This window comes from Amblyomma americanum, chromosome 8 (assembly GCF_052857255.1).
Source record: "Amblyomma americanum isolate KBUSLIRL-KWMA chromosome 8, ASM5285725v1, whole genome shotgun sequence".
Classification (NCBI taxonomy): domain Eukaryota; kingdom Metazoa; phylum Arthropoda; class Arachnida; order Ixodida; family Ixodidae; genus Amblyomma; species Amblyomma americanum.
The window spans coordinates 67,263,306-67,290,279 of record NC_135504.1 but is presented as its reverse complement, the minus strand read 5'-3'; the positions used below and the strand labels follow the sequence as shown (position 1 = coordinate 67,290,279).

At 46.6% G+C, this 26,974-nt stretch overlaps 1 protein-coding gene across 1 annotated transcript; it reads left to right on the top strand.

Annotated features, from left to right (window-relative positions):
* Positions 1–355: 355 nt before the first annotated feature.
* LOC144101849 (uncharacterized) lies at positions 356–26,974 on the top strand. The gene is made up of 5 exons (XM_077635075.1): positions 356–481; positions 12,590–13,493; positions 17,146–18,429; positions 21,637–21,873; positions 26,637–26,974. Exons 2-5 carry the CDS (start codon positions 12,894–12,896, stop codon positions 26,832–26,834), a joined length of 2,319 nt encoding a protein of 772 aa, XP_077491201.1. The 5' UTR covers positions 356–481; positions 12,590–12,893; the 3' UTR covers positions 26,835–26,974.

The following is a 26,974-nucleotide window of genomic DNA, read 5'->3' as shown; positions in this document are numbered from 1 at the left end:
GTCGCAGTTTTCGCAACAATTCCTGTGGAGTGCGCGCGCCGACCTGCGATAAGTAGCTCGCAGCGAAGCCCTGAAGAGATAGTGGGAGAAGGGAGAAAGACATTGCAGAAAGGAAGGGGAAAGAAAGAGACGGAAAGAGAGCGGAGCCCTTGAAAGCGGGACGTGACGAACGAGCGGCGTACATCACCACGACGTCGACGCTTACGCGCTGGCTGTCAGGAGTGGAAGGCCCCAAAGATTATCGAGAACCAGAGCAGTTGGCGAGCTCTTGCCCGTATGCGAGCGAGCACAAGTCACCTCGGTCTCTATTCTTTTATTGTTTCCCTCACCCACACGCACTGCCCTGGCGGCGAACGCGAGATAAGCACGCCTCGGTGATTCCTCCCCCGGGGGTATCGTGTTGCAGGCAGCTCACCTTGCCGGCAGCGCTGACGAAGAGAGGGTGGACGCTGTACTGAAACCGACGAACGAGGAGGCAAACGTGAGTAAGGGCGTTTCATTGTGTTGCAACGCTGGTGGCCACTAATTTGCATAACTGGTTTGTGAGCACGTGCAAATGACGTGACGTTCGGCACCGCGACCTTGCGGCAGTAACGGAGGAGGACGTCCTGCCCATATAGGGGCCCATCTTTTTGCCAAATTCCTAACATGCCGCTTCAGTTTTTTAGATGGCTGTACGCTGCACATGCTTGACATGTCGCGCAAAACTCCCAACGCTATCACATAGTTCTCTCACTCTAGTCCCGGAGAAATAGCGAGTCTTACGAATGTGTCAGAAGGCTACGGCTTCTGAGTGACGACAGTGAATCACAGCATGGCGACGTGCGAAACCTAGAGACCTGAAAGCGCATAGCACTCTTACCCTACCGTGGCCCTAACTTAAGACAATAGCGGACAGTCCGCGCATACGAAGAACCTTCAAGTAAGAAATCAAGCAGCTAAGGCATGTTTTTTTGTAACCTGAAGACCACGTGCAATCTATTGTCATTTGTTTCCTACGGAAACTATGCCCCGGTTGCTGTTTTTAGACCTATTTATCTAATTCCATATACCTCAACGGCCTGAGGGAAGGCACTGCGTTGCATGTCGCAGCAAAGTATCGCCAGCAAAATACGCCGCACGCGCAGATTTTGTACCAAAAAATATCTTCTGCAAGGAAAGGGTGTAAACTGAACTAAAAAAATTAGGACAACTTACGGCACTTCGCTTGATCCATTTACTGTTCGGAGCGCCTTTATTTATACGCTACACAACAACCATTAAGTGAACAGGATTTCTTAAACACGAAGGGAGGAATTAAGTATTTACCTGTACATATAGACTTTGCCAAAACAAGCCTCGAAAATCCGTTTTCGAGAACATATCAGGACGAATAATTATCGCCTCTTGAAGCTCTGTCTGAATGGCTTATAATCGAAAGCTCAAAGATGACGTGATTTACCATCGACACAACGCATAGCGCATTTTACCAAATTTGATGACGTCGCCACAGTAATAATCTGCTGTAATGACTTCTATACCTCCGCTCACAAATGTAGAAGCCACACGTACCATATTTAATGCGCTACATTTCTGAACAAGTGCCACAGTTCAGAAACTGGTCATACGACACGCTTAAGAACTTCCCACCACTTTTTGTTTCAAACACAAGAAACCTTCAAGTCTGGCAGGCCGCACAGCCTCCAACTAAATTTTCTTATGGTAATTGTTTGGTTTATGGGGGTTTAACGTCCCAAAGCGACTAAGGCTATGAGAGACGCTGTAGGGAAGGGCTCCAGAAATTTCCACCACCTGTAGTTCTTTACCGTGCACTGACATCGCACAGCACACGGGCCTCTAGGATTTCGCCTCCATTGAAATTCGACCGCCGAGGCCGGGATAGAACTCGCGTCTTTCGGGTCAGCAGTCGATTGCCATAACCACTGGGCCACCGCGGCGGCTTTTCTTATGGTAATACGGAAAGCGACTTAAATGTGAGCTAAGTAATACTTTCTAGTTTCGATGCTGGGGTGTTTAGTCAAAGAAGGCTCAGTTGTCGAATAACTGGGGTCGCCGTGATGAGGTTGTTTCTCAAATAATAACATATCAGTGCATTCTGTCTGAGGTTCTGGACGAAAGTTAAGGGTTTGTATGTTTATTTCCAACTGTTTTCAATACATTCGATTAGGCAAATTCGAAGCCTGCGTAGCTTCGCATGCGCTGAAATGCTGCGACATAAGGATAAAGGAATCTAGAAACATACCGCATTCCTTAGCGGCAACGTCTGCGGTAATGACGCCTATATTTATGACATTAAATACAGTCTAAATTCATTGTGTAGGTGATGTGGAACGAGCCGCTCAAGTCGCTTGCTCCCGTGATTGAAAGCTGTCTCAATACCGATGTTATCAATTATCCAGGTGCTCTTTGAAACTATGTGCGCTAGAAGGCAGCGTGCTGAAGGACACAACGGTCAAGCTATACTGCCGGGTTGCCGGCTAGAAGCCGCGTGCTGCAGAAACTGCTACACAGCGAGCTCGAACCAAACAGCAGCGGTATGTCGGTATGTTGCCTGTACCGTTGCGTGAAATGTACACGGACAGCTACCCGCCGCGGTGGCTCCGTGGTTAGAGCATCCGGCTACAGATCAGGAGTTCCCGGGTTCGAACCCGACCGCCGCTGCCGCGTTTCGATGTAGGCGAAAAGATAAGGCGCCCGTGTGCTGTGCGATGTCAGTGCACGTTAAAGATGATCCCCAGGCGGTAGAAATTATTCCGGAGCCCTCCACTACGGCACCTCTTTCTTCTTCTTTCAGTCTCTCCTTTATTAACCTTCCCTTACTGCGTGGTTCAGGTGCTCGCCAATATGTGATACAGATACTGCGTCATTTCCTTTCCCCAAAAACCAATTTTCATTTTTCATTTTCACGGACAGCCTTGGCATTCGCCAGCACCTACGGTACCCCCGTGAAAGCCAAAAATTGCTTGCACGCAGACTCATGACCCGGTCTTCTGTACTTCCTATAAGGTTTAACTTGTGAGCCGGAGAAGCGCGCTATTTGCGGTACTGAAAAGCTTTCTTCATTATAGCTGTGTAGCATGTGTGTGCTTGCAGCTCTTGCGCGTGTAAGAACAATTGCAAGATATGCAGCTTGTTTCACTTAAGACATTACACAATTTTTAATGATAGCCTTTTTGAGCAAGAAGAGCACTTCTTTCAACACAGCACTGTAAGCGGTGTAGTACATGAGAATACAGCTGAGACGTGGTAACTAGCAGGCGGGCTAAGTAATATTGAGCAGTTAACTTTTTAGCTATTACTGTTAGGTTCCTTAATTATTGAGAGGCGTGTAGTCCACGCTAAGCAATATACGTATCACGTTTTCACGATTTAGAAACCGCGATTACACTCGGCGCTGTGGCCCAACAAATTCTGGCTAGATCATTCCAAATTACATGCGCTTTGAGAAGCCCGCGAGCAAAGCAATCTCTCCAGTGCACATAACTGGTAAAATAGAAATAATTTTGCCTGACCACAGCGCCGAGGGTGATCGTGTTTTCGAAGTTCTAAAGTATTACTAACGGTGGGCCACACCCCTCTAAATATTTTAGGAGCCTAACACTAATAGCTAAAAAGATAACTATCCAATATTAGGAAATCAGCTTGCTAGTTAGCACTTCTTAGCTCTGTTTTAAAGTACTACACCACTAACAATGTTATGCTAAAAAGGAGCTCTTCTAACTGAAAACGCCCATTTTTAAAAATTTTGTAAAGTCTTTGATGGAACACCCCGTGTAAGTCGTCAAGTTGCTTCCAGACGTTCAAGTGTTTTCTGGAAATCATGTCAATTGACTGCTCAGTCGTATTAAATATGGGTGGCAGTGGCAATTGCCAAGTAGGACAGCCTTCTGACTCGGCTGCCTAATTTTTCTTAGAACCAAACACGAGAAAAATGTTAATCCCTGCACTATGGCTCACGTTATATCATAGTAAAGACGTCACGAATTTACAAAAGCAGTGACTTCAGAAGCCGCATTCAAGTCACTCCCTGACGTTAACAGCATCGTAGTGAGTCACACTCTCGAGGGGGTTCCGACCGGTCACCGACTCGCGAAAGCTCCCGGGTGACGGAAGGTTCTGCACGACGAGGAAGATGAAAACAGAGTGACTCACTTCCCAGCCGTATCAGGCAAACAAGCCAAAGCCCACGCACCGTCTTCCTGGCTCGACGCCACGCACGGCCAATCGTAATCTTTACGATTCACGGCACGTCTCGGCTGTTCAGGTTCCTCCGCTGGAAGACATGAGAGGCACGTACGCCCGAAAAATACGCGATCAGTATTGTACAGTGCTCTGTTCCTTTGTGACTTTTGTCCACTAGCACTAAGCACAGGTGAAAATATAAATAACGATTTGCGCACAAAACAGGACCCACCGCGGTGGCTCAGTGGTTAGGGCGCTCGGCTACTGATCCGGAGTTCCCGTGTCCGAACCCGACCGCGGCGGCTGCGTTTTTTTGGAGGCAGAACACTAAGGCGCCCGTGTGCTGTGCGATGTCAGTGAACGTTTAAGATCCCCGGGTGGTCGAAATTATTCCGGAGCCCTCCACTACGGCACCTCTTTCTTCCGGTCTTCTTTCACTCGCTTCTTTATCCCTTCCCTTACGGCGCGGTTTAGGTGTCCGCCGATATATGAGACAGATACTGCGTCATTTCCTTTCCCAAAAGAACCACCACTAATAATAATAATAATAATAATAATAATAATAATAATAATAATAATAATAATAATGACACAAAACAGGGCGAGGGAGGAAGCAAGTGCAAATATAATAATAATAATTGGTTTTGGGGGGAAAGGAAATGGCGCAGTATCAGTCTCATATATCGTTGGACACCTGAACCGCGCCGTAAGGGAAGGGTAAAGGAGGGAGTGAAAGAAGAAAGGAAGAGAGAGGTGCCGTAGTGGAGGGCTCCGGAATAATTTCGACCACCTGGGGATCTTTAACGTGCACTGACATCGCACAGCACACGGGCGCCTTAGCGTTTTTCCTCCATAAAAATGCGAAACAGGATTCGTATGTGTCAGCCCCTCCACTTGTCAGCCGTTAGAAAGCATGATATTCGCCGCAGTTACGTAGACCGCTTATTCCACCTAATTGCAAAATAAAACAAATTTAAATATGTGACATAAAAATTGTCCCGAGATCGAGCTCAATTCATTAGCAGTAGGAAGCAGCATGCGGTCACCGCAACTCACGGTATAGTGACGGTATGGCAGCTACAGCTTTGATCCGTTCAACTGAAAGAAGAAAATTTTGGGATTATCAGACGTCCGACGCGACAATTTTGGGAACGCAGTTAGATTTACGGCTGGATTTAAATCAGGTGGTGGATGGCGCCTATTAGGGTGAAGGTGGGTGCGGTTGTGTTGGGGAGAGATGAAAGGAGGGTAGCGGTCGACCGGTGGACAGCGCCCTACACAAATACGCCTATGTAGGAGTAAAAAGGGACTGAGCTGTCCTCTAGTTCACTCCTCTAGTGTCCTATAGTGCGCTCTAGTGGATGGTTGGCGGTGCCTCTGGAGGGTAGATGCTTTACTGAGGCTACAGACAGACGCTACCATTTTGTAGTGACAGCTACATTACGGTAGCATTTCGAGCCTTCAGCGTGGCTGCGCCGCCACGCTGTCACGTGGTTCGTCACGTGGTTGGTCACGTGACCAGCCACGTGGTATCGAGCAGCTGCGGCTGCTGGCGGCGCGGCGCGCCGGCGAAACCGAGCTGCATAGCTGTGCGCATGCGCCGTGTCTAGTGGGACGAAGATGAAGAAGGAAGGCCGGCGAAACGGAGCGGCGAAAGACTTGCTTTGCAATTCGACTGAACAAGTTCCACACTGCCAGCTGTAGCTATCGGGTCACTCCAGGTTTAACCAGAGCTAAACCACCGCCAATTTTTGTACTGTCACACTAGCGCTGCTTAAATAGCAAGAAAAAATTACAAAAGATGCGCACCTCCGTGAGATTCTATGTTGTTGCCGACTAGTGAATAGTGTCGAATGCCATAATATCAGAAATAAAATCGCTGCTCGAAGCGCGGTCGGCCTGGCCTTTCTTCCATCCCTTCTGTCGACTGGGTATCGCTAACGAACGCCTTGACAGCTTCCGCAGATACACCCAGGCGCTGGCCGCTCCCAGTGTTATATGCTCGATGGGGGATCAACGTGTGGTATTTGGAAGGCATCCGGCAAGGGAAGAAGAGCACGAAAGACACCACGAATGGAAGGGCCGGCGCCGTTTTAAGGCACATTTTATGTGTTTTCTTCTTCCGTGCCCGTGTATTGTCGATTTTAAACTGCGTTACTGCAAAACAAATAAGCCCAAAGAAAACTTTCAGGTAGCTGGTTTACCTTTACTTAAGGAACGAAGGGGGTCGTTGTTAGAGGGCTTATAACGGAGGAAGTTGCTACCTCAGCTGTTGTGGAAGGTTCCATCGTAGTGCCGCTTTCGCTTCGAGTTTTCCTAAAGGACAGTTTTGCGTACCGTTTACACTGACACCGCTTGCCTACGATTCCGTTTTATACCGAACTGTGACTAATCCTGCGGAATTTTATGTGTTACAGTGGGACCTTAGCAAGACAGCTGATTGGTTGGGCAAATGAGGCATGAATAAAAATTTCCACAAATGTGTTCACTTGTGTTAAGAAAAGGCCACCTCATAATTTTTTTTCACGGCATTAATAGAGTTAATGTTTTATCCATAAGCGAATAAAAATATCTGGGTATTTACTTAGGCAACACACCTCTCAAGACCGGCCGTGTTTTGAGCTCCCAACGCAGGAATGCTAAACATTTTCTTTTAAAAGGTAAAGAGCTACTATTTCATAGTAACGTGAGGCCTACACTAGATTACGCATATACTGTATGGAACCCTAAGTATAAAACTAATATCCTTCAATTAGAAAAGGTAAGAATTTAGCTATCCATTTTGTTTTGAATAATTAGAACAGGAATTTTAATACACCATCTGGAAAGGGCTCTTTAGGATGGTACACACTTCACAGACTCAGGTACGTCTTTAGGCTGAAATATTTGCATAGTAGACTTGTTCCCAAAACCTGTATTGACCGTAACCAATATTAGCTTGAACTTGAGTACTTACGTAACAGCAAGAAAGAACCATGCATTGAAAGTAAAAGAAATTAAATGCATAAAAGATGTACTGAAAACGTCTTCCTTTCCCAGAACCGATAAATAAATGGAACCTGTTGCCCAAGGACGTAGTAAACACAACCTCTAGCAAAAATATTTTTCTCATCTTTGTGATATTGATGTCTTTTGCTTGTTTGATTGTATGTGTAGACAGCTAGTTGAGGTTGTTGCAATTGATAATACTAATTGTAGTCAAGGTTTACTCTTTACAAATTCCTATCTTCGAATGTGTTGTACGTTTACGTTTAGATATCTCTTCCCCACCGCCTTCACCATGATGCTATGCCTGACGCGGAGGGTAGAGTGGCCTATAAATAAACAAAATAAAGTATGCTGAGGAGTCTGGGTTAAGAGCGCCAAGAAATTGCTACGACGTGTGGCTTTACATAGAAAGCTTGTCTTGCAGAAAAAGCAAATCGTCCGCACGATTCAGCAGGAGGCATATGCTGTCGACCACCACAAATTCTCCAGCTTACGAAAATGGTCTTCCGTTTCGAGTTTACCTGGCTGGTATAGCGGACAGCATTAACGCCACTCAGAGTAATTGGACTTTCTATACAGGCACACTTCCTTGCATACCCTGGATGAAGTCATCCTCTGAAGGCAATTTCCTTGCCCAAAGCGGAGCTCAGCGCAGTTTTAAGAACACATTCTGCGACATGATGCAATGTCGAAACGCATCTTCTTCAAGCACTGTGTTCGTCAAAATTCACAAAGCACACATTATACATATAGATCCAAGAATACGGACAAGCATGCTTCCTTATCCTCAAAGTGCTAAGAAAATATTATTCCGGTTGAGGCCGTCGCAAATAGTGAAATTCGGATGCGATCTGACAGCTGTGCTTGTGACGGAACCTACCAATACCTAATGCAAATTTTGGACGCAGAAAATGGATGTTTTTAATTACGGAAAATAATCAAAATGAGATCTGAAAATTGTTTTTAGTGCTGTTCTGCCATTTCAGAAAAGGTATTTACATTGCGATAAGAACACCTATGGATTGTGCGCAATTCGACTGCAAGCTGTACAGTGTGGTTTCTCTGTTTCTTCATTAAAGAGTCTCTCTCTCTCTCTCTCTCTGTACAGTGTGGATCGTGATAATCCGATAAACTGATGGAGTTGCACATGAGACACCGGCCATACACGTAAATTGTATATATTTTTTAAATTTGGCAATGGAGCAAGAGGTTTCTCTGTTCTTCAGGTATCGCAAGTGTTTCCTGCACTAAGACCCGCAAGCATTTCCTGCGCTGTGCCTCTACTGTCAAGCTGCGCGTCTTTCCTCTTCTGAAACTCAATGAACGGTCGGATGGAAAGTTCTAATGTCGCTGATAGTAAGTTTATGTTGATGGAAAAGGGGCACTTTTATCACAGCGTGGACGTTTCGCCAGCCACCTGTTCCAGTGAACTTAAAAATAAATCGTAGCAAATGTACTTCGGAACTACCAATTAATTTCAAAAGTTATTAGCCGCGCTAATAGCCGACTGGACATACCTTCGCTCGAGCCCTCTTGAAGGACAGCGGAGAAGATACGGACAACGTGCGCAACGTACGCTAGATGTCTAGAGTCTGTCCAGCGCGCGTTGCGCCTGCTTGTTTCTTCGTCCGCTGTCCTTTATAAGCGCACATCGAAAATGCACTTGAAGACCGGTCGCTAACTAGCCCAGTTGCATGCGTTGATGGGGATGGTATATGGAAGAAGTAGTTAACGATCGAAATAGAGCTGTTAGGTTGACAGCACTGAATGCCCGGCACTCCCAAAGGCGAACAGAATGGCAATATTAAGTGACATCACGCGTACACCTTGCCAAATATTTAGCTGGTGTGATTTTTGCATCTCAAATTGCACCTTGTAGAAGGCTTCTCTCGGCTAAACCGCTGTCATATTCGCACTGTAATTTGGCGCGTGTGGCGGGCATTTGGAGGTCCATATTTTTCGTGTATGCTTCAGTGTAGTACTTGCCTGATTAAATCAAAATTATTAGTAATCCGCATCGCCTGCACCTACGAAGAGCCAAAACATGCGGCACACGCAGCAATAGTTCTGGTTTATCTCGTTTTCTCGTCGATGTAAACTACTTCTCCTCCCATGATAAACAAGTCTATTGTCCACAGTAAGCGCAATTGCGCCACCATAACCATCGCTATGTATCCACCCTTGTTTTGGCTCTTTGTAGCCGCAGGCGATGAAGATTACTAATAACTTTGATTTAATCAGGCAATTGATCCACTCAAGCATAATACGAAGGAAAAAGGACCACCAAATGCCACCACATACGTCAAATTACAGCATGAATATGCCAGCGGTCTAGCCGAGAGAAGCATTTTATAAGGCGCAATTACAGATGCAAATATCGAGCCAATTAAAGATTTGTCGGCTTTACATATAAGCATAAAAAAAAATCTTGTTCTTGACTTCCACCGCAAAAACCTCCGGCAGCAAATGTGTGATGTACGGTGAAGTCGGGAAACTGCACCGACTAAAAAAAAAAAAAAGACAGATGTCTGCTGCGTACTTCACGTAGTGGCATGAACAAAAGCGTTTCCTGCTGTCTGCCGCGTCCGCAACAGCCTCTATCCAAGGCTCCTTGTGCAATAGATTAATGGCTTGCGTAACCTTAAAGAAGCCCCGACGCATTCAGCTATAGATTGTATCCGTTTCTCGCAAGCTATGCACGTTGCTTCCATGCGGACACAGAAAGAACAAGTGCTTGTTCATTTCTGCCCTTGGCTTCCTGCGGAGCGTAGCGCGAAGCGTAAATTGCGAAGTGTTGGACTCGGCGACGTCAAAACGCTTGCGGCGGCCTTGATAAGTGAGCCGAAGCAGGCCGCCCATATTCTTAGCACTCGGTGCTGCGATTATGTGCTCCAAACCTTTTCAGCTTTGGGGTCCGGTTATGCAGGGGCCTCTGCATCAGGGAATGATAGTATTAGTATTACGAGCAAGAATAAAGCCTATAATTCCGCATAGAAAGAGATGCGATATCGAGGAAAAGCACACGACGGAGAACTGTGCTATTTCGATCACCTGGCCGAAATGAACAGCGGGCCAGACACAGCGGGGCTATAATCAATATTTCTTGGTGTCTAAACTTTCTCGGGTGGGAGAGAGAGAGCGAGCGAGCGAGCGAGATAGAGAGAGAGATGAAAGAGGATGGCAGGGAGGTTAACCAGAAATGGGTTCCTGTCAGCTACCCTTACTGCAGGGAAAGCGAAGAGGGGTGGTAAAAGGGAAAGAGGAAAAATACGGGGTAACGAACAAGAACATAAGTAAAAGGACATGCCCACACACTACTTCGCCAAAGCACGAGGGAACCAGACAGTGCTTGGTATACTTTGAAGTCTATCGAACGATGCGGCCAGAGTCAGGGAAAAACTTTCCGTCAGAGGGTGGGGATCCAGGCGGTCTAGAGCACAGCACAGTCTTTGACATTCGGCGCTGAATACAAGGCATTCACGTTCTATTGCCGGAGCAAACCCAAATGTGTAGGGCTACCGTTTGTTTCTGTGAAAACTGGTGTGCAGCTGGCGTAAAAAAGAAAAGAAAAAAGGAAAACAAGGGTGCTAGACGGCAGATACTGTAATGTGTAACGCAGGAAAGATAGCAAGAAAGCAAAATAAAGAGATTTAGTGCTTACAACTGCATACAAGGATTGTGTTCACACCAGCACTATGAAGGAACGCAGCGCAAAAGGAACGTTCAGAGGAGCAGACACACACGAGAGCTGGCTAGCAGTTGGATGCGTTTATTGCGGGAGCGCATCAATAATTGTGAAGAAGGCATGCGCAGAAGCATGAAAAAAAAAGAAGAAAAGTAAAGCTCGCCAATAGCAAAAGTACTAGGGCTTGTCATTCAAGAATTAGGGTACGCCGTGTCCTGGCGGGACAGGGTGGCTGAATGTTTGCTGACGCATGATGCCTCCTTACGCGTGATAGCACAGGCTTCAAAGATTTCTTTTCTCCGTGCGTCAGAGTAATGCCTGATAATCAAGCTCAAGACTAACACATGCATGTAGATAACTCAGAGAGCCGACGCGGTGGCTCAGTGCTTATGGCGCTCTTCTGCTGACTCGAATTCGCGGGTTCGGTCACGGCCGCGGTGGTCGAATTTAGATGGAGGTGGAATTCTAGATTCCCGTGCACTGTGCGATGTCAGTGCACGTTAAAAAATTACAGGTGGTCAACATTTCCGGAGCCCTTCAATACGGCCGTTAAACAAACATAGACCAAACCAGATAACACAGAATTTAAGATAACACCTCATAGGTGTCCTATGAATATGCCACTTTGTACACTTTCATAGGCGAATGAATGCGTTTTGGCTGCGCGAGTATATGCCATCCACGGCCGGCTTACAAACACAGCCGGAAGTGAAACGATTACTTATTCATTGTTAACGGTGAACTTGCCTAACTACTTCGCAATACGAAAAGCAAAGTATTAAATGAATAAAATTACAGAGGACACTTTAGACTGCTTAAGTGCTTTGAATGTGAAAGCACTGTGCCGTCGTGAGCCCTGTTGCGAGGTTCGTTAAAGAGATCTTCCTTTCTGACGACACTACTCATTAGGAATACAGTCATAAGGAAAGGCATGCACTGGGATCACCTTTATTGGCCAAGAAGTAACTCGGTTTGGCGGCCAATGGGTTGCGTGCGGGCCTCGCAATCTGACTGTCCTTGGTTCAATTCCCCGCCCCATAAGAAGGTATTTAATTTTGTCCTATTTGCTGTAGACGTCACTACTAATGGGCTGCTGCTGATGTCATACGAGAACACGGTAAACGTCACTGAGGAATTTTCTGCCATGGACGGCGACGGACGGCAAAGGGAGGCGTTCGTGCTAATGGGATATATAAGCCTTTCGCCTTAAAAGAGCATATAAAAGCACTGGAGGCTAGATCTGGATCACGGTACACAAGGGCGTCATCATCATCACCCTTTTTGTTACTGCTAACCTATTTCTTCATTTAAATCGTGCGCGGTTCACTGCCAGGGTAATTCCAAAAAGCCCCTATCGGTGTTACGAAATTCAATCAAACGTGAAGAACGTCTTCTAACGCGCTTGCGCACCTGAGCAGCTGGCTTCGAACCAAGCTTATTACGACCCGCAGCGCCCCGAACAACTTTCTTCTGCGGTTTAACGACCCACCGTTCTTAAGGGAGAGTATTGTCTTGTATTCATATAGGCTGTACTTGTTCATTCGGCGCCGTTCCACGGCATCACTAGCGTTAACTTCTTGCGATTGAAGAGAAAAAAAGATATCTCATTTGTAACGAAACTTTCATGTGATTTGCAATGAATTTTAATTGGTGCCATCTCTAACACTCATCGCCTAAAGCTTTCTATGTATTCATCTTCCCACTGCCATCTCAAACACCTTTATTTATTTGCAGCACTCGTGAAAAAGCCTAAGCTGGAAAACAAGACGGGGCTCAGATGAAACCACCGCTGGAAAGCCGGTGCACCACTCCTGCCAACCATCATGGCGCCAGTGACGGATACCAAGAGCCACTCGGGCTCTGCAGGCACCGCTGCAGTCACCGCTGCTATTGCTCGCAGCAGTGAGAGGAGCAACATACACACCGCTGCCGCCTCACCAGCAGCGAAGGTGGGGACAGCGGTGTGGCACCGCAAAAGTGTCAGCCCGAGGCTGCCGCACCACTCTGCAAGAACCAGAGCGGACCCGCAGCTGACGTCATGGCTGCCGTTCACTGCTGCCAAGTTAGGCCGCGGGCGGCCGCCACTGTTCGCGGCTGCGTTCTCCTACTACTAATCGTCCATTTTGAGTCCCACACTGTGAAGTCGTCGGGCGATGAGGCGTCGCCGCTGGCGACGGCACCGGAAGATCTTCGCCTGGAGCGTATCGCCGTGGGACTGAACCAGACGGACTGCAGGGACAGTTGCAATGTGCCCCACGGAGAGAAGCCCAACATGTGCACGTGCCGAAGTCGGCAAGAGTGCTTCCAGATGGGTGACTGCTGCGCAGACCAGTTCCTGGAAGAAGTGCGCTATCCGCGGCGCGCCTGCGCTCCGGCTGGGTCCAACCGTGACCTGGTGGCCATCGTGCGGTGCCCGGATGAGTGGGTCCCTGCTGTCGAGGACGGTGATACGAAGGCGCGATGCGAGACCGAGAAACGGGGTGGAATGAAGCTGTCGTACCTGGATGACTTGCCCGTGCTGAGTCGCCAGTCTGGACTACTGTACAGGAACGTTTACTGCGCGTCTTGCAACGGCGATACCAGGGACCTACGCAACTGGGAGCTTCAGATCGACTGCAAACCAACAGAAGCATCTGAGGTAAGGGATTTGAGGGGAAAAACAAAATTCATTTTCTGCTATCATGTTTTTTTAAATTTTTTTGCGCATTTTTATTTTGAAAAACGAATACACACGCCATTGTTTGAACCCATAATCATTATGTCTTATAAAGGGCCCTAATGAAAAATTAACGAAGCAGAAAGGGCACACCTTATGACAGCGAGATACAAAAAGGTGTAAACACTTCTCCCATAAGAGCTGAATACTACAAATATGAGTCAACAAGACATATCAGATCACAAAAGTGTTTGAGCTGCGTGAGTTGCAGAACGGACAGACAAAGTAAGGACCTGTTGCCGAAAATAAACTTCCTGCGTGGGTGTTTTTTTCGTTAAAATGTTTGCGTTCACATGATATATTAAAATATTTTTCAATCATTACCTTCCATAGCCTAGTTGTGCTAAGCCATGCAGCTTCCTTTTTCTGTCAAGCGCCTTTGGTTATCTCAGTCTAAGTGTGTGAATGCATATCTTCGAAAAGACTCCAGTACATGAAAGAACATCAGCAGGCTCACTAGTCCCGATTTTTTGCGATGGAACAATCGCAAAAAAATGTTCAACGGCAGGTATAGCGACAGGTTACTCAAAGCGTCTTCAAATATTTCAAATAGCGAAGTTCATCCTTTGACACAGGAAATAGAAAAGAGCGCAGTAAAGCGTTAGCCTAAATTCGATTCACCCGACGCACATAAAGATCACACCGTGAAGATGCCAAAGAAGTTCTAACCATCCTGTATCTTGGTTACTTTATGAACTGCGTCGTTTTCTCTTCCCTCTAATATGTGGACACGCACAATCGACCACACGCACTAAAAAAATTAATGTGGATTAGCTCAGCTAATCCAGGATATACAAAGCGAAATATATCGGCGTTCACTGTGTTCATTGGCGTTGGCGTTGACAATGTTCAAGACGGCGAAGGCTTTGGGCAGAGGAAGGGCGCATAACTGGCTGCCTGGATATGCGAACGCCTCATTCGTGATTTGTTAAATGTGGCGGTGGTGAGAGAGAGATGTGGCCTGAATGCGTTAACGTTGACAGCGTTGTGGCTGACATGCGGCACTGCAGCCATACCTAGGCCGCAGCGTTCATTTGGTGATCAATCTCTCGCGATCAACCATTAACTGCATGCGACCTCCCAGGGTGGCAGGGAGGGCGCACTGTCTATCCAGTATGCGGAACGCAACCAAAGCAGGCTTTTGACACCCACGCCATGTATATGAAAGTGAGATTGAGGTCTCCACTCACCCACGGAGCCGGTTGTGCGCCTTTCCTTTCGTGAAAATGAACAGCCTTTGCAAAGTTGTCAACGCAAATAAATTCAATGATCGTCGTCGGCTCACGTGTTTTGTTTGGTTTTTGAGGAAAAGAAATGCCACAGTAACCATCTCACATATCTTGGTGGACACCCGAACCATGTCGTAAAGGAAGGGATAAAGGAGGGAGGGAAAGAAGAAAGTGAAAACTGAAAACTGAAAGTTGCTTTTTGAGGAAAGGTGCGGCGCTGCGCAGTGGCAGAACACCTGGTGCTCGGTACGACTAGGGAGCGAGAGAGAAAAGGCGAAGGAGTGGGCGGCGGCCACCTGCGCCGTGCTGACGTCACTCGTGCTCCGACATACGTCGGCTCACGCGAAGCGCGGTGTTGACTAGCGTAGTGAAGCTTTTTGCTTCAAAAAAAAAACGGTGTGCAACGGTATATCAGTGCATGTGTGTTTGTGGAGAATTTGCAAATACCACGGCGTCCAGAATATCGCAAAACGCATTGTGGCACTGCACAATTCGGTGCTTTCCGCGTGCCTGCTAAACAGCATTGCCGGGCAATAACGCCTTGGACTAAAAATAGTGTCCTCCGGCTGACAAGCCTGTCCAAATACACGAAAAAAAGGAACTCGGTCATCCATATGTTTCCAGTTCTTCGCAGATTTGCCTGTCTCAGTTCCCGTTTACCAATACTGAACACTGCAAGACTTCAGGTAGAATCTGTGGTGGTGCCTCGTGCATGTAATGGCTCCTTTATAGTTTGCGGCAAGTGAGCGGACCGAATTTGTATTCACATCTGCTAATGACAAATCTTTCACAAAGAGCCAAAACGGCATTCGTTCAATATTTTTAAGGGCTGCAGGAATGACCCTGTGTTTTATTATACATCAGGATTTTTTGCACACGCAGAGCCAGCTAAATCAAATTCACAAAGTACATTTACATTTTAGCGATAACCCAGGAATTGCGGAATCGGGGTGCAGAAGTTGCCTTGTGTAAAAATACTCTAAGATATCTATTACGTTGCACAGATACCACAGTCATCCATAAAGGCAGCAATAAAATTCCAATAAGGAACAGTGTCGAGCAGGGCGACACGATCTCGTCAGCGCTATTCACCGTCAGTTTACAAGATCTATTCATAGGATTGAGGTGGGAACCGTTGGGAAAGAGTGAATAAAAAGGCATTAGTAATCTGCGATTAGCTGATGAGATTGCCTCACTAAGTCGCTTAGGGCATGAAGACAGCCAGAGCAGAATGGCTGGTCTAAAATTAATATGCAGAAAACAAAAGCAATATTCAGCAGTCTCGCAAGGGAAGAGCAGTTTACAATAAATAGCGAGGCTCTCACAGTGGTAAGGAAACACGTCCCCTAAGAGCAGGTAGTGACCGCAGATCCGAACCACGAGAGTGAAATAACTAGAAAAATAAGAGTGGGGTGGAGCGTATTTGGCAGGTGCTCTCAAGACATGAATGCAGCTTTCGAGTATCCCTAAACAGAAAATAAATAATAGCTGTGTCTTACCGGCACTCACCTATGAGGCAGAAACGTGGAAACTAACGAAAAGGGTTCAGCTTAAACTGAGGACATTGCAGCGAGATAGGGAAAGGAATATGATAGGTGTAACGCTATGGCTATGTAACAGGTCAGTGTGGGTCAGAGGATAAACGCGGGTTAATGACATCCTCGTAGAAATTAAGAGGAAGAAATGGGCTTGGGCAGGGCATGTACTGTGAAGGCAAGATAACCGCTGGTCCCTAAGAGTAACGGAGTGGATTCCAAGAGAAGGCAAGCGTAGCAGGAGCGCCAGATAGGTGAGCGGATGAGATATAGAGGTCTGCGGGAATGAGGTTGCCGCAGCTGGCTCAGGACAGGGTTAATGGAAAGTTATGACAAATGTGTTTGCACTTTAGTGGACGGATAGTTAGGATAATGGTGATGCAGATTGCTGGTCACTGGCCAAAGTCAAAAGATGAAAAGACGTTTCGGGAGCACTACGGCTCCCTTGTTCACTATGAAGCAATCGGCGCACGGATTCGTCCTTTTGTAGCACCCAGTAGCGTTTTTAATGATTTAGCATAGATAGGATGTAGAGTTCCGTCATTCCTGTTTAATGTGTTAGACGATGTCTGTATGATAAGGGACTCAAGATTCTGCCGTGCTGATCAGCACGGCAGAATCTTGAAGCAAGAAGCTCGCAGCCCAGACAACAGAGCTTTGGTGGAAGTGCTCCATGAACCAAGTGCAGCGCTCGTCCTGTTCCCCTACTCGTCCGTGTTGCCATTTTTACGCCCTCATGTCTTTCACGAATACGCACCGACAAGCCCAGTTCCAAGTACTTCTTTACTTACACAAGTTTGACTCTTCCAGGCACTGAAGAATGGAATAGCCAAGGAAACGAGCTATTCTTTCCAAACTCGAAAAATGCTGCTACGCTGGGACTCGGGGGGCACCCGGCGCAAGGCACAGTGCAGCATTTTGATCAAGGAGCTCCAGAGTGAAAATTTCCCACAGGAGCTCAAGGTCACGGCCTGCCGACCGAAGCCTTTGGTGAAGACCTGCCCAGAGGGTTACCCTGACTCAGGGATTCGCGACAAGTGCCACAGCTACGCGAGCATGGTGGAAGACACAGTCAAGATGCTCGTCTACAGGAATCTCCACTGCGCCATCTGCAACGGACGCACTGCAAAAACCCTCAGCTGTCATATGCAAGCACAGCAGGGCCCAGATAATCGAGTCTCCTCTGCTGCAGGCATGTCTTACGCAGTGGTCATGGACTTCAGCAACTGGCATTCATCCGTCCTATCAAACGCACCGGCCAAGAACATCTGCGGACGAGAAGAGATTTACGACCCTGTCATGAAAAGCTGCGTGTGGTCAGGCTGTCCTGCCGACGTGTGCGTCCAACGCGACGACTGCCAATGGACTCGCATTGAGCAGAGCAAGGCCGTCGTGCAAGATGACGGAACTCTTCTGCCGGCGCGTGGCTCTGAGCCACTGAACCCAGACCGCTGGTACCGGGACAAATCCGGCGCAGTGATAGCTTGCATGCCAACATCCGACTATGAAGCAGCCCTGAGGCCAGTCGGCGTCGAAGATGTCTTGTCTACTGTCTTGCTCCTGATTTCCGTGTTGTGTCTTGTGCTACACGTGGCTGCGTACGCCCTGGCACCAAAACTGCGGACTGGCCCATCCAGACTGCTTTTGTGCCTCGCGATTTCGGTGCTCGTCGCCCAAGGTAGCTTCGTGGCCGGCGGACTGTTCCTCCAAGCCGGCTCGGCATTTTGCAGCACGTGCGCTGTAGTCTCCCACGGCGCCCACCTCGCGGCTTTCTTCTGGATGAACGTGATGGCAATGGACGTCCAAAGTACTTTCCGCAAGGGTGTCAGTGGCAGTTCGCGAGCAGTGAGCGCGTTCTTAAAATATTCAGCGTATGCGTGGTTGGCGCCGGCGATACTGGTGGCTGCGGCTTCAACGTTGCAGTATGTGAAGCCGGAATCGCCATGGAGCCCTTCGTATGGTTCGCCTTTCTGCTGGATCAACCGGCCACTCAGTCTGGTTGCTTTCTTTGGTGTGCCCGTACTACTCTTGCTACTAGCGAACACCGCCTTCTTCCTTCTGACGGCACGCAGCATCCATCAAACCAGCAAACAGGTAAGATTACAACTTTGTACCCGAATGTCATTCCTGGCTAGTGCTAGAAAACGTGGTAGCATCTGTAAGATATCGTTTTCAGACCTGGTTAGCTTTTGCGTATGTCAACTTGAATCGATTTGGATTGGTTTATGGGAGTTCATCGTCCCGGAACGACTCAAACAATAAGGGACGTCATAGTGAAGGGCTCCGGAAATTTAGACCTCCAGGGGTTCATTAACGTGCGCTGGAATCGCACAGTATACGCGTTTCTAGAAACTCGCCTGCATCGAAATTCTGCCGATGCGGCCGGAATTGAAACCGCGTCTTTCGCATGAGCATCCGAGCGCCATAAACACAGCCACCGCGGCGGCCAGCTTGAATCAAAATATTGTTCAAGAAAAATGCTTTTTGGAACACCTGAAAAAATTCTTGCGTTAGCAACTCTAATACTCGTAGTTCTCCCATTTATTGTTACACGAAATGCAATGGTTTGTATTCCAAAAAGTAGTGACGGCCTCGGCTGTGTCAGTGTTTAAACATACTAGGGGAGGAATAGGATATTTGGGAAATAGACATAGTCTCGAAGCAAGTAGTAAAAATTTTCAAACCTCATTCGCTAGCCCAAGTGAATGACTACAAAGGAAAGAAGATTTTGGAAAATAAACACGTCAGATATATTCAAACTGTTTACATGACAGAGGGAGACGCACCACAATTAGAGAGTATGACGAACGAACTAACCGGGCGTTCCTAAATAGCTTTTTCTTGTATATTTAAACCTTTACCTCCAATGAGCAGCACTTTTCCTTGGGCGATTTCTTTTGGTGGTGTCGCTGTAGTTGACTGGAGGAAATGCTGCCCGATGGGAATGTTTTATCTGTTTTGTAGAGGTTCTCTATTTCGGTCACCAGGCGCTCAACTGGACAGTGAAAATTGTGCCACGTGGTTGCAAGGAGTTCAGGCTGTCTCCTCTCCTACCGGCTGGAGCTCAAATCCCAGAGCGGGACTTCCTCTTGGAAGGGCAATGTGCTAGGTCTCGTAGCTAGGGCAGGACAGTCGTCCCGCACACCCACAGCGGGAGGTAAGAGCAGTCGTCCACGTAGTCGGGGTAATTGGGCCTTCGCTCGGGCCTCTGTGCGCTCCTCATTCATTGCACGAGAGTCGCCTGGCTTAATTGGAAAGGCTTTTTTCGGGAAGTCTCAAAATCGTTGTTGATTTTTTAGCAGCGCGGTTCACAGGCAGCCACGTAGACCTCTCCAAGCGCTGGTGACAGGGAGAGGGAGGCCTCGAGCCACGGTTAGCGTTAGCGTTTGAGCAAGCAGGAAAGTACGGTCACAACAATATTTACTATTACGAATATTTTTACTGCTACAACTATCTGACTGCTTCCAGTGTCCATCTTCCAGACCGTAGCTTCGTGGGTACTTCCTGGCGTCTAATTATATTTATGGTAAAGGTGTTCATTTGAATGCCATGCACTCTGCTATCTATGGTGTGCACATTCTCGAAACTTTGTAAGGCCAGTTCTTTCCTTATATATATATATATATATATATATATATATATATCGCCGTTGCTCAGTTACTAAGAGCACCGGACGCGATATTCGGAGGTCGTGGGTTCGGATCCCACAGGCGGCATGGTTGTTTTTCTGCTGCTTTATAAGTAATTTTCTTTAAGCGATTTATTAATCTAAGTAATATTATCCCACTGATAAGCACAACGCACAAAAAATAATAACGTTCCCCTATGCACCAAGGTTTCGATGACTGTTAGCTCCCTTCATAAGTGTGTATATATATATATATATATATATATATATATATATATATATATATATATATATATATATATATATATATATATATATATATATATATATATATTAGATGCTTAGCCAGGTGTCTGGAAAGAATTAGTTCGGAAAACGAGTCCAAAGCAGACACTTCTCCTGCGCGATAAGTACGCTGTGACTGTGCGACATTTTATTTCATTACTTCGTACCGTCCAGGCTTTCAGTATTGCAGTGGAAGTCAATTACGTTCTACTGCATGTGCATACTGGCGCAGGAGAAAACCAAACCCAACGAAGACAAAACGATTTTACGCACGCTCGTGCCTTAACATAACATATCGTTGTGCTGTTTGGCTATATTACGGACGACGAAGTACTGAATTCACTTACTGCTGGTGAAAACCAGTTACAAGGACATCGGTCGAAGTGGAAAAGTCGACCGTGTTCTACAACCATTGCAGAAAACATGGGCTTGTGTGCAGAGGAAAGGCGGAACAGCACTCGGAACCACGGCCATATTCGACATTTACAGGAGGATAGTACAAGAACAGAAATCCCGCATGCATTCTAGCAGTATAGGCTCGTTTAGAAGTGCAAGATATCATGTCACAGTGTGCATATTCGAAACACGCGCACACTGAAACCACTTTGATAAAACCGACATCAAAAGAGTGCCGGGAAATATCCTCCCATACAAAAATTTCTTTAGAAAGTCTATATACTGTTCATAAGGCTTTGTCAATGAAGATCATGGGGTTTATATAAAGAAATTCTATAGACTATTCTATAGAGAAAATTTGTAGATTCATCGCCATAAACTTTTAGCAGATTCGTCTAAATGCTGTCCATAGACAAATGTCTTCTAGAAGTTTAATATGCACCGCTCTATGAGCAGTCTCTAAAATCTATAGGTTTATGGCCATATACTGTTTGTAGATTTCTGTGTATGGAGAGTCTCTAAAGAAAAGTCTACTTTTCCAGTAGACAGAGATCTAAAGACTGTCTATAGCGATTCTATACATCTATGTCGTGCAATTTTAAAGACCTTTGTTTATAAAGTCTCCAAACCTTTCTCTACTAACCTTTGAGTAGACAGTTCTGTAGATTGCCTATGGGCAGTTTACAACCGTTGAGAAATCTCTGCACATAGCCTTCACAATTGATATGACAGTGAATATAATTACCAATTTAGTTTATTCTAAAGCCTTACATTCTGATCTTTGCAAGTCAGCGAGGCCTCACAGAAGGCGATGCTGTGTCGTTGAAACATCAGCACTCCTGTCCGCTTCTCTCCTAACCCTCAGTTTGAGCTAGCGGCAGGAGGGGTAGAAAGTAACCAGCAGTAGCCCATACCAAACAAAGAAAGTTTTTCGCTATGCACGTGCTTGCTCTGCGCTGTGTAGACTGTTTCACACTCGCGTCCACTCGCAGACGAAGGTGGCCCGGAACTCAGTGACAAACGGCGGTGTCGGTAGCGCCAGCAATGAGCGGAGCAGACTGGCGCTTTATGTCAAGTTGGCCGTGGTGTTCGGGCTGACGTGGGTGTTCGGCTTCGCGGCTGCTCTCACGGGCCTGCGCGCCCTCTGGTATCCGTTCATCGTACTCTGCGGGCTTCAAGGGGCCTTTATATTCTTCGCATTCACCTTCAAGAGGAACGTGCTTCTCATGGTGAGCTACCCGTCTACACCTTCTAAGATGCATAATGATATACGTGGAATAGAGGCCGAGAAAAACGAACTCATACCCCGCAAACTTGGACAAACTACGGAACAACGCTTTGAGTATGAGCCGCTGCCACCAGTTGCTGCATAGCGCTGAATAGCGCTGAATATGCATAGCTCCAGTGGGAATTTTGAATGTGTGCTACTGCCCAATGATTTTCTTGGGCCGTCAGAACTGGCATCAGTGAGTGGAGGCTCCAGTTAACAAGCCTGATTTTGCAGCCGTTACGAGGAGTAGGCAATCGCTCTCAGTATGTTCACGAAGCGTTCCACCGCACACTTAAGTGTTTTCCTGAAAGCATCCCTTTTCTAGGTGCGCGGAGTTCACTTCTGGCGGCGAGTTGATGACGCCAGTTGATGCAGTTCACAAATGTGGTGCTTATATGAAACATCCCATATTTTTCGACAGTAGCTAAGCGTTGACCGCTATTTTAAAGCAAAATGCCGAATTCTTCACGTGCCCTCTCTAGTTTCGCTCCCTTTGTCATATACTTATGGTATATGAAACCGCTGACGTGGACCAACAACACAGCTCTGCGCGATAAATGGCCTATTCTGCCAATACCATAGCAGACGTCACACTGCCCTGTTAGGTAAACACTTCACGCCCAGAAACAATGCCTGCTGTTTCAGTATCGCCGCTGGGAAACAGAACGCATCTCATAACTCAAAAGGGCGCTCTTAACATTTCCGTAAAATGTTTATTGCACCCCTAACAGGCAAGCGGTAACGGTATCTATCCTTCGGTTTTAGCACAGTTACGCGCGCCGTATTATATGGCACCAAACGGACGTAATGTCTCCTAGGTAAACATAATTTTTCCATTGAGCGCCGAATGCCCAAAGATTCAGCATCACCGTGTTTCCCCTTCTTTGGGTGTCCGTCGTGTCCTGATGCATGTGGAAGTCTTACAGAAAAATATTGTGCTTGAGAACTTCAACCCTTCAACCGACTTGCCTTGTGTTTCCCCTGCATGACTCTCACAGAAGCAGAATTAGTGGAATTGAAGTTTATCAAGCCCAGCTTCCCTGGCTATTGCCAATTATAGTCGGATACAACTAATGAGCGCAGCCGCTTTTTCTTGTCAAAGGACCCCCTTCCAGCGTGACCCTAGGGTGACAATGCAGGGAGCGGCGCTACAATGGAGAGAGCGGTCTGTCCCCGACCATAAAGAGAAGGGATCATCCTCTTTCATCTACCACTGCCTGTTTTGTCACACTAGCAAGGTTATGAGATTCAGCCTACGCCATTGGTTGGAAGGGGTCCGTTGACGGAGAAAGCTTCTGCGTTCTTGATTTGTATGCGATTACAGCGCTCTCTGTCTCGCCACGAGAAGTGAACACTACGTCACTGAATGCAGATATTTCCACTTTTAATTGCACGAAAGATATGAAGCGTTGCCAGACACGACTCCAATGTGTTGATAGCTTTGGCTATACTTTTCCTACGAGGTATAAGGAATGATTTTAAGATGGGTCCAGCAACTAGTTTGACAGCGACAAAAAAAAAATCAATGGGTTGTTGGAAACAAAGTTCGCGCGTACTTTCGTAACTTCTAAGCAATGCGGCACGTGGCGGATGCTACGCAGACAAAAAAAAACATTTGTCGGGATTGTTTGTTGTTGAGAAAGCTGCAGTCGTGACGTTATAGACTGCAATAGTCCCGGCATACACAACTGGCTCGAGCGATGCAGGTTGGAGTTTCTTTTTGCTAACGGCTACCGTCCCGAGTGGAACATGTACGTACAGGGTTGGGCAAAAGTTCTCAGGCAACAGGGCCTGCTTTTCGCCGGCATATATTGGAACTTCAGATGCCGACAAAGCTACCAAGGTAGCAAGAGGTTAGCAAGAGGCTTCTTCTACTCTCTATAGATATTATGAGCTTCGCAGGTCTTATAACTGCCCAACTATACTGCTCAAAAGAACACCCTGTGGCCTGGGAAGTTTTGACCAACGCTGCACCTTTTGAGGATAGCTTGATGGAAGGCGGTGGTGCAGAGGCCTCCGTTCCCTTTCCTGTATAAGTCTGAGAGGGTAGCTTGAACAGCCGAGGTAATCGACCGGATGAAACAAAACATATCAGGAGTGCAAGATCAACACACTCTTGACGGACGTATATTTGTTTGACAGTTGTTATGTTTGAGTTCCCGCTCATATACAAACGGAAGCTGACGGAAGCTTTTACTTCTGGGTTACCTGAACGGCTGTGTCTGCAAACAAACCGCCAACATGTTGCTTGTACAGTTGGGCTTATTCTAATGCTTCACAAGGTGCCTGCTGGCCGCGGCTTCACAAACATGCGTTAGTAAAATAAAAAAGTGCAGCTTTAATTCTATAACATCGTATGCAGCTTTCTGCCATAGTTCTGAGGTCCAACTGCACTGATCGCTGCATAAAGAACCCGCGTGACAGCCCGAACAGCTATTTTCCGTGAAAAAGATTTAATAGGGCTTCTGGGAAACATGTATATAGAAATTTTCTGTTGATGCTGTGTAAAGTAAGATTTATCTTGCCGGGAAGTGTTCAAGATTGGGCAAGTTCTAATGGCGCCATTTGTTGAATTCATTTTCCAGGAGCCTTATTAAACGCTCAGTTGTGCCTCCCATCGCCACATTTTCTGTGCATATGCCTGAAATGAGAAATATGAAGCGCACTACAAGCTCAAAAGTCAAGATTTATGTAGGGCATTGCTTTTGAGAAATTTCCTAGTTCACTTGAAAAGGGTTCTCGATACTATACTCTTCGAAGGCCCAAATGGCAAAATATTCTTAAACGTGACATATTTTTCAATTTAAAGTTATTACGAGAATAATAAAAGCCTTATAATTGCACCTAGTATTATGATATTAACGATAAAGTGGGAGAATACTCCAATAACTTCTACTCCGGACTGAGTCGCTTGTAGGTCATGGGAAATTAAAATACTCTAAAATTTAGAAAATCACTAAAACCACAATTTTAACAACAATGTGCCTATTATATATGCTATTAGATATAGCATAAGCCTATTAGACATGAGCGCGGCTTTTTACCGAACTTCTTATATCGCACAATATGTTTGATTTGGGTTCTGGGGGTTTACCGTACCAAAACGACTCAGGCTATGAGATATGGCGTAGTGAAGGGCCCCGGAAATTTCGACCGCCTCGGGTTCTTTTAACATGCACCGACATCAAACAGTGCCCGGGCTTCTAGAATTTCGCCTCCATCGAAATTCGATGGCCGCGGTCGGGACCGAACCCGCGTCTTTCGGGCCACCAGCTGAGCGCCATAACCACTAAGCTTCAGCGGCGGGAATAGATTCCGCTGACACTTGAGTACAAGCTCCTTATAAGATTTCGAAAGAAAAGTTGCCGATCGTAAAATTAAGGGTCGTTTTCTTATTTATGTAAAGTATTTTTCAATAATTTTATTGAAGGTGTCGTGTTCGAAAAACAGCATAAATATACTCCGCTGCGCGGATCTTACCACCGCCGTTTTGAAGAAAGCATGTCCAAAGTGGAACCCCAATGCTTTCTTTTATAACTGTCGAAAGAGGACACTTGGGAGCTATCATCAAATTTGGCGGTGTCTGGAACAGGAATTTTTTCTTGTCTGGGGAATTTTATTTTTAGAAAGTAACCGCAGATAAGTTTTCTTTTTATGGCGCACAGATAGCAATCTTTACATTTTCAGGCGAATTAGGAACGTCTAGAAGACACGCGTATTCCACATTAAACAAAAAAACGACCTGTCATCATTCTGCAGTTTATATCTACATCCCCCGCGAATAGGTTTGGTTTGGTTTGGTTTTGCTTATAGGGTTTAACGTCCCAAAGCAACTCAGGATATGAGAGACGCCGTAGTGAAGGGCTCCGGAAATTTCGACCACCTGGGGTTCTTTAACGTGCACTGACATCGCACCGCACACGGGCCTCTGAAGTTCGCCTCCATCGAAATTCGACCGCCGCGGTCAGGATCGAACCCGCGTCTTTCAGTTCAGCAGCCGAGCGCCGTAACCGCTGAGTCACCGTGGCGATTCCGGGGAGCAAACAGTCTATTCTAATAAGCGGGAAGTTCGAATTATCAGCCCCAGTAATACCGCTCTCGTTGCCAGAACCCACAAAATCTCAATAAATGTTTTAATTTTGCCGGCTACTATTACGCGCCTCATGGCTTTATATCTCTAAAATTTGCACTTGAGGTTTGAACGTTCCGTTCGCAACAATGATTTTCTATTGGCATCATAAATGGTCGGTTAGAGCCTAGTAAGCATTCTACAATTAAGATCTCGCGACACGTAGAAATAGAAAGTCAGCGCTATGAACACGTGCGTGAGAGTAGCATCTCCTGGCAGTCTAAAATTTTATCACAAGTGAAAAAAATTCGCCAACGGATGGAGCAAGTTGATGATACCCAGAAAAACCTACATACCCAGATCAGGAGTACCCGGGTTCCAACCACGGTGGCCGCGTTTAAATGAAGTCGAAACGCAAAGGCGCCCGTGTGTTGTATGTCAGTGCACGTTAAAGATCCCCAGGTGGTCTAAATTACCCCTGAGCCCTCCACTATGGCACCTCTTTCTTCATGTCTTCTCTCAGTCCCTCCTTTATCCCTTCCGTTACGGCGCGGTTCAGCTGTCCGCCGAGATGTGAGGGAGATACTGCGCCATTTCGTTTGCCCAAAGACCAATTTTCAAAATTTTTTTCTATTTGGGAACTGTCTTTGCAGGTGAAGGAGAGGGTTTCCGGAACTCGCACGGCAAGTGGACGGCGTCCACGCGTCACGTCGTCGACCCTCTCCACGGAGCTCCACTCGAACTCTTCTACGAGGTCGCATGCACGTGCTTCACTGCTGAGCGGTCGGGCCCAGACCACGTGCAACGAAAGCCTCAAGGGTGTCCAGAAGCCGCTACTTCGCCGGACCTAAACAATTCTCGTTTAAGCATAAATTTTTGAAGGCATTGCGCCACAAATCTACTCCACAGGCTTAGACACGCTAAACAACACTATTGTGCACAGAGGAGGCTGCCGGCAAACGTTGTAATAAAATTCTTGACGCCAAATGGG

Coding starts and splice junctions, on each gene's coding strand:
- LOC144101849 (XM_077635075.1), top strand. CDS start 12,894: ATGGCTGCCGTTCACTGCTGCCAAGTTAGGCCGCGGGCGGCCGCCACT. Junction 13,494..17,145: donor AACCAACAGAAGCATCTGAG/GTAAGGGATTTG, acceptor TGACTCTTCCAG/GCACTGAAGAATGGAATAGC. Junction 21,874..26,636: donor AGAGGAACGTGCTTCTCATG/GTGAGCTACCCG, acceptor CTGTCTTTGCAG/GTGAAGGAGAGGGTTTCCGG.